We start from the raw sequence: 8429 nt of genomic DNA, 5'->3' as shown, positions 1-8429 counted from the left end.
ACCCAAACGACCGCTGGGTCCAGGAACTGATTCAAGGCATCAACAACAGGATGCAGAATTAGGTAAGAAGTTTCACAACATCTTGTACTTATGAGGTGGAAGCAGGAGGCGTCTGCCACTCATGTCCAGTGGGTGACAGAACTTATGAAGTTTCTACACAAGGAGAAAATAAAGTGTACTTTGGACGGCTCCACTTGTAAATTCTATAGGACATGGACACCATTTTTAACGTACATGGAACATTTGAAACGGTGTACTCTTCCCTAACTGATTCATCATTCTTTATTTATTTGTTTAAACTGAATTAGAGCACAGATTACTATTGTCAACCATGACTAACGTTTATCTCGACCTGTTGTCTTTTTTGTTGTTTTTTGTGCTTTGATTTCAACCATCTGTTTGTCTATCATTTTAAAATGTTTTTGTACAATCAATCTTGTCTTATGCTTTTACAAAAAATGGACAACCTGCACACCTTTTTTTTTGTCATTGAAACTGTATGTAAAGAAGAAGAAGTTTCACAACATACTCTGACGCACAGAGAAACTCAAGTGTGTCTAAATCCTCATAAAACGTTTTTTTCTGTCTCTGCAGACCACTCAAAGAAGAGGGGAGAGAGGAGGAGATACTTCACCTTCCTGTCAGGGGAGGCCTCGTATATCACCGTGGATTATGTTTCACTAGATTTGGTATTTCCTGTGCTGACAGAGGACGTATATGTGTGCACGGTTCACTATAACACGAACATATCCTAATGTCGTAGCCAGTTTAACGTTTTGTATGAGCCACTGCTACGATTCTGATAAGTGATGAGTAGCGTCTGCAAGGAATGAGCCACTGTTGGCAGCTTTGAAATGTATTGAGTTTTTTTTATACAACAGATTTCCATATTTTTATATCTACATTTAAATTGTGTTTTGTGTCTTCCTGTATCAAATAAAGAAAGTAAAGAAACCAGATTAAGGTTTTGATGATTTAGGTAACTACACAAAGTTGTTTTCCATCAGATACAGATTTAGATGTGCCAATGGTTCATTTACTTTATTTGAAATGGGTTGCGTCATTGCTCCCTTGTTACAAATGTACTGGATATCCATGAAAGCAGCTTAGATTTTGTAAAATAGTCTCTGACATAGTCTGCATTTTACTTTAATTTTCTTGATAATGACTACATTAGCCATCCTAAATAATGGCCAGTTACAAAATGTATGGGAATGAGCCACTGTTTCGAAGATTTGAAATGAAACAGATTTCCATATTTGTATATCCTCATTTAAACTGTACTTAATGTCTTGTTTCAAATAAAGAGAGAAGCAATACAATCCAGTCTTAGGTTTTTCTTTAAGTGTGATTGAGGTAACTACACCAAGCTGTTTTCCATCAGTTCTGTACAGATTTAGAGGAGCCATGGTTCACTTTTCTTTTTAAATGGGTTGCTTCATTGGTCCCTTATTACATATTTACTGGAGGCTTATATTTGGTCCAATAGTCTCAGACAAAGCCTGCATTTGGTAAGAATGCTGTCCAATAATTGACCACATTAGCCATTTCAAATGTAGTGGCTAGTTACAAATGATATAGGAATGTTTGGCAGCTTGGAAATGTATCAAGCTTTCATGTACGATAGATTTTCATATTTTTGTATCTTCATAAAAAATGTAAATAGTTTTGTATTCCTGTATCAAATCAATAAAAGTAAAAAAAGGCAAACCAAACGTGTGTTTTAAAAAAAGTTAAGATGATTTAGGGCAGTGGTTCTCAACTGGTCAGGCCTCGGGACCCACTTTTTCCTTTGTCAATAAATCGCGACACGAAATGTTGAACCACTCAAATCTATTCAACAAAAAATCGTGCAGTAATATATATACGCTTTTCAGAATACAATATGAATAAAAGTGAAGTACAGTGCATATATCCCTTCACACTAAAGTATGCTTTAAATAAGGTTTAATGAGATGATGGAATCAAAGCAGAACTGTATAACATAGAAAGGTACACATGCTGAAAACCCAACCCCAGAAGGGGGAGATTTTTAGAAATACTAACATATAAACTACACATTCTGGTACACTCTGAGAAGAAAATAAATGAATCTATTACTACCCGACATATTAATAATATTTGATGCCATTGTTTGTTTTTCACTTTGTTCTGACAGCTGAACTTTCTGCTCCTCACAGAGAGAAGATCAAAGAGGAGATAGTCTGTGTGAATTACTTTAAATTGTGGGTAAGGGTAGATAGCCCCCATTGTTCTGTGACCTGTCAATCATCAAACCGGGGGTCATATTTCATTATGTGTTCATTTTTATCTGAAGTTGTACCCATGGATGTATAAAGAATAGTTTCGGCAACAATCTTGATTCTGATCTGAAGTTTTCAAAACCGTTTATGGTGTCCGGTACTTCCAGTCCAACGCCTACTGCATGCACAGCGTTAGAACATCGGGCCTTCAAAATAAAAGTTACATTTTTTTCTTCAATCACACATCTGCAACCCACTCGAAACGGGTCCGCAACCCACCAGTTGAGAACCACTGATTTAGGGAACTACAGCCAGCTGTTTTCCATCAGCTCTGCACTGTTTGATTTAGTGGAAAATGTGTTGAACCGTTCCTCCGTTAAAACATTTTCAAAGGATATGCATGAAAGCAGGCTTAGATTTGGCATTCTGGTGAATAATCGACCACATCAGCCATCCTAAATGTAATAGCCGATTAATAATTATATAGGAATGCGCCACTGTTTGGCAGCTTGGAAATGTATTGAATTTCTTGACAGATTTCCATATTTATATATCTTCAATAAAATTGTTCTTGGTGTCTTCCTATATTAAATAAAAAGACGCAATATAACCCAACGTTTTTCTTGAAGTTTTGATGATTTCGGTGACTACAGCAAGCTGTTTTCCATCAGCTCTGCACTGATGTAGTGGTGCCATAGTTGCACCATTCGTCGCTTATTACATTTTCACTGGATATCCATGAAAGCAGGCTTGGATTTAGTCCATCATCTCTCACTTATTTGCTTTTGGCATCAACTTTGGCCAATAATTGACCACGTTAGCCATCATTTAAAACTTGGCACTGTGGACAGTTGGTCTGCAAAGCTGCTTTAATTGACTTAATATTAACATTGCAGATAAAGGATTGACATGAAAGTAAACAATCTGCTTTCTGTTAACATTCTCATCCTATTAGTCCAAAAAACACTGGATTAAAGGTTTAATTCACAGATTGATTACGTTTTTCAACAATACTCAAGTTCCCGTATGAGCATTGAAACATTCCTCTTGTTTATACTGACTGTGAAATGATCCTTTCAAAAAATGTGCTACGAATAAGCATGTGGGACAAGATCCAGGTTCCCTTAGTGTGAAAACGTATTTAAAAGTTTAAATAAAGTCTTTATGAGGCTTCCCTTGGACTAAATGCACACCGCACTATTTCATTACATTTTGCTGGAAGAAACCAAGCCGTTCTCCCACCTGGCTCCAGGTTCTCGTGATTTAATAAATCACTTAGTTAAGGAAACCAGAGCTTCTTAACAAGAAACAGACACAAGATTATGTTAAAAGGCAGTTGATTTTGAGATATACAATGTATTATATGACTAAAAGGCAGCTGACACACAGATCCCTTGGCACATTTTTCCCCACTTTGTAATCCAGTTTTATCTCCAAGTTACAGGAAACTGAAACTGGGTTTGCGTCTGGTTAATGTTGCACCACTCATCCAAGACTCATTTTGAAAACTTGGTAAATGGATCGTGAAATGCCTTCATTAACAATCTCAGGACATGAAAGCAAAATGTCCCTCGTATGAATCCAGCTGGTTGCATGTCGTCCGCAGGGGGGTCAAACTCAAATACACAGTGGGCCAAAATAAAAATGGGTACTAGTCGAGGGACGGACTGGTTCAATGTTTATTGTTTTATCCGCAGGTCTCCCTTGTAAAAGAGATCGTTGATCTCAATGGGATTTTTAACCTGGATAAATAAAGGCTACAAACAAACATTGCAGAACTTATTGAAATGAACTTATTGCACATATTAAACCTGGGACTAACGAAGCTTAAATTATTGCCTATAAAAACAACATGAAACATTAAATAATCAGCTGCATTCATTTCTTATGTCTCTATCTGCAGCTTTTCCAGAGTCATTTCTTATGATCACATTTCTCCACAGGCCAACAACAACTTCAAAAAAACTATTTCCCTCAAAGAACAAACCAAACATGCCCTGTTGTCGTGAGAGAAAAAGTGCAGAAGGAAACATGTAAACTCAGTGTGCTGCTCTGTGATGCTAGCTCAGATACTTGGCATGTCATCTTGGGTGCAAGTTCATCAATGTTTGGGCTCAGGCTCTGAGCTGAGGAGACCCTCAGGATGGAGTGAAGGTGTGCGTGCAATATACCGGCGGGCCAGATCGAATAGTAATTAGAAATTATCCTGTGGGCCGAAATTAAATCCACCAAGGGCCTGATTTGGCCCCCGGGCCTTGAGTTTGACTCATGTGACTTACAGCATTTCTCAAGTGTATTTCTTGACTGTGCAATAAAAAGCAGGATGCATACAAAAAATTCCATACTGCATAATAATGTGTAAACACTAGCACAGATGTTGTGTACTTGTGTACTGTATTCCAAGTTAGTTTATAACAAATATCAACAAACTGTCCTATTTTGAGCTAACAGGAAATCACATAAGACATGCACCAACAGCAACGTTATAAACAGAGAGTAAAATGTGTCCCCATAGATGTCTTTTCTGAGGTATTTCCGAAGCGGTTTTACCACCATCCATCCTCCATTACGTTTAATGTTCTCCAGCTGTAAGCAGTTCCTACGTTTCCTTTGTTGGACAATGGGGGTCACCACCACACTTTGAGAAGTCAAGCCTTTCTTAAGTATGTTTGTTGGCTTTTAAGAGTCCATTTTCCATTGTGTAACGACTCCAATCTTTTTAGAATAATTTTGTACGGTGGATTTAAGGCACGGCAAGATAAACATAGGCCATGTTAGCGCATTACCCAACATGAACCATCACAATTTGATACTGAATTTAGAAATGCTGACCTCAAACATTCATCAGAGCTAATAAAATGGAATTCCAAACTTGTGTTTTCTGAAGTAACAAAGCAAATATGTGGATGGGAAGAACAACAAGTCTCCAGATGTGTGCAATGTGCCCCTTGAATCATTTAGAAACTTAAATGTAATCATGTGTACGGTTATGCTGCGTTCACACCGGACACGATGCGAATATTCGCTTCGCTCTAAACGCTCAAGTTTCACCGCGGCTGTCAGCTGTGTTTACTCGCATCATTCAAACAAGACGCGCTGGCTTGGGGGCTACAACTACAACTAAATGAACATATTTTACCATGATTTAATTGTAATACACGTTTCTAAATGATGCCGAAGTAACAACATACTGATACCGGTTAGTAAAAACCATGAATTAATGCTTTGACAAGTCTGCAGACAAGACGGCAGGCGAAAAACCTTTTAAAATGCGTGTTTTCTGAATGGATCGATAAGGCTAAGCTAACGTTGTAGCTGCTCCGTCCAAACGGCCTACAGACATAAATAAAGCAGCTAACGGCTGATGTTTTGGTTTTCTGGTTCAACGTCAGTGACGGCAGGCTGAGATCCTAACCGCTGATTGGCTACAGCGAGATCGCGTCACGCAAATTTGACGCTGGAGTTGAAAAAATTGAACTCGAGCGGTTGTCGCGGCCCCCTTCAATCGCCTCAATCGCGCCGCGGCATTCGCATCAACCGCTTCATGCGCGTCGTCGGAGCGAATTCGCGTCTGTCCGCGCCTCTGCATTGACTTTACATGTAATCGCGCCGCCCCCCAAAAAAATGCATCGCATCCGGTGTGAACGCACCATTAGGGTTAGGTTTTAGTGCATGTAAATGGTCTGCAAAGTCTAAAATCCCAAAGCTCCCTCCACAGGGAGAGTTTCACTCCCACACATCACTATGTAACATTTGCGCTCCTATTGGTTACACTCAAACGCATTGCAAAGAAAGGCTAAGGGGCGGGACATCTCTAAGCGGTTGACCAATCCCAACAGAGCCGGCCAGCTAACCAGCAGACTGGGCTCTGGTTTCAGATGATTTTAAATGTTGATGTCCATAATTTAGAGGTTATCTTTTGTCTAGTAGCTTGAAATCCTGCAAATGAGTGTCAGTTATGCAACATATGTCAAATGGAACAGTAAGTATAGTTAAATACTTTAGCGTTAGAATAATAAAATGCAGGTCTCTCATACAGTGTGTCCGATACAGGAGAGACACGCAATGACAGAAATCAAGAAGTGCAGGTGTTAATTATTGTTCTCGTTTTTACACCATGAAACATTAACAAAGCAGTAATCAGTCACCAGAGTGTTGACCCTCTGTTGGGTTCGGTTCATTGATTAATGTGGTCTGAAACCCTGGAGCTGTTTCTCTCCTTCACACCTCGGCTCAGTGGGGGAAAGGTTTTATATCAATACTCTGAAGTAAGACGTGTTAGATCTTGATCCAATTTTCCCTCATGTTACGCTTTGTTTCTTGCCTGTTATTTGTAAATAACCAACCCAGTCTCACGGCATTTCGTGTTATTAGTCACGAAATTAATTTAATCTATTGATTCGTGTTCACCAACACGATTTTCACCTTTTTTTCGTGTCACACAGAACGATTTTAAATGCAATGTATTTCTATTGGTAGTATGTTTCGTGCCTGCAACACGTCTTTTTGTCCGGTCGGGTCTTGGAAGACCAGAAGCTGTGTGGTTCATAAAAACATGTTCTTACTCAATATCTTACCCTAAGCCTAACCCTATCCCTTTTATTTTAAATTGTATAATGTCTGAGTTTTTTTGCCGTCAGCGAGGAAAAGAAATGGCTCAGAGCCTCAGAATACTGAAATCTGTATTTTATGTCATCTTTTTTTCCTTCTAATTTGTTATTATTTGGTGCAGGCACGAAACATACTACCAATATAAATACATTTTTTATCTGTTTTTCCTTCTAATTTGTTATTATTTACATTGCTTTTAAAATCGTTCTGTGTGACACGAAAAAAATGGCGAAATCGTGAACACGAATCAATAGATTCATTTCGTGACTATAACATGAAATGCCGTGAGACTGTGTTGAAATAACACATACAGAACAGAACACCCTTTACATCACCACTTACTGATTCCAAGCACTATAAAATAAAGCAACTGGTTATGCATCAAGCAGTGGCGAACTGGCCATCGGGACGTACGGGACGAATCCCGATGGGCCGGTACTGAAGTGGGCCGGTCGTACGATGTGGGCCGGTCGGATAAGTCACTAGCAATCCCCCCACAAAACACAACCTCCTCCAGAGGAACTCAGAAGAAGCTAAAATCCAAAAGCTGCCATCTTAAGATTTTGAGATCATTTGGAGTCAGAATCTAAGATATGATTGAGGTTAGCGGGGAGCTAACGCAGCTTGTTAGCATTAGCCATCTAGCTGCAAGTTAGCACTATAATGGCCTTTTAGGTAGCTAGGCATAGCATCTCAATAAATAGAATCTGGATCAAATTGACACAGAAGACATTGTAAGGGGAAGTAAGGAATACATTTGTACAATTCACTTTCTCTGTGTAGTATGAAATGAATAGTTGAAGCCAACATAATAAACATGAATCAGCATGATAATAACTACCTAAATTGACTGAAACCATCTTTAAGAAAAGTGTGTTCTGACATGAAGTCTTTAGCTTGGCCCTTGTTGTCATTCGCTTACATAAAGGAGGCTGTATGACGTGTATTGCAGACACCTGAGGGCTATCGAGATATTTTGGCTTCAGTTTTTGGAAGCTGTCATGTCCTCCGTCTTTATATACAGACTACGAGTAAAAGTGAAACCCTTTGCAGCACCAAGGGGCTTGAGTTTAGGATGGTAAGTAGGGCGACAGACTGTAAACTATCACACAGGGTTGATATGTAGACATAAACACATCTATGTAATGTAATCCTTGCTTAAAGACCCCCACATCCCTTTTTATCCCAGTAATATTGTACTCTCCTGCAAGGAAGTTGTCTATATAAGGCAAAGTGGTTACTGTTTCGCAACCGTCTGAAAACGTCTGTTAGTGAAGTGAACAGATTTGTTATTCATCCAGAGCTCAAGGCTGCTCTCTCTCTGCCAAATGCAATTACAATCAAATGCTGACCTGCTTTTTGGCAATAATATGTTGGCTCCCCGTGATAATCCCAGAGGGTGAGGAAAGGAAAAGACAAAGAAACTAATCTTATTTCACTCATCACGTTTACTTTTTATCAGGCACTGGTTTATGACTATCACGTGTTCCAATCATACATTTTTCATAGATTTTGTGGCATTTATGAGTTGTTAGGAGAAAATAAACATGTGATTTTAACCTGATATAATGTAAC

The 8429-nt window shown here is 38.9% G+C and overlaps 1 protein-coding gene across 2 annotated transcripts in view; it reads left to right on the top strand.

The window, feature by feature from the left end:
• Positions 1 to 1322, top strand: part of ccl25b (chemokine (C-C motif) ligand 25b) — a 9455-nt gene extending 8133 nt beyond the window's left edge. For both annotated transcript variants that reach the window (XM_034149786.1, XM_034149787.1), the window contains exons 4-5: positions 1 to 62; positions 595 to 1322. The exon at positions 1 to 62 is cut by the window's left edge and continues 53 nt beyond it. In XM_034149786.1, coding sequence (XP_034005677.1) covers positions 1 to 62 — 62 coding nt within the window. In that variant the 3' untranslated portion in view covers positions 595 to 1322. The remainder of the gene's footprint in view (positions 63 to 594) is intronic.
• The last annotated feature ends 7107 nt before the right edge of the window (positions 1323 to 8429 follow it).

The sequence above is a fragment of the Trematomus bernacchii genome, unplaced genomic scaffold (assembly GCF_902827165.1).
Source record: "Trematomus bernacchii unplaced genomic scaffold, fTreBer1.1, whole genome shotgun sequence".
Taxonomy (NCBI): domain Eukaryota; kingdom Metazoa; phylum Chordata; class Actinopteri; order Perciformes; family Nototheniidae; genus Trematomus; species Trematomus bernacchii.
This window is presented reverse-complemented; position numbering and strand designations above follow the sequence as displayed.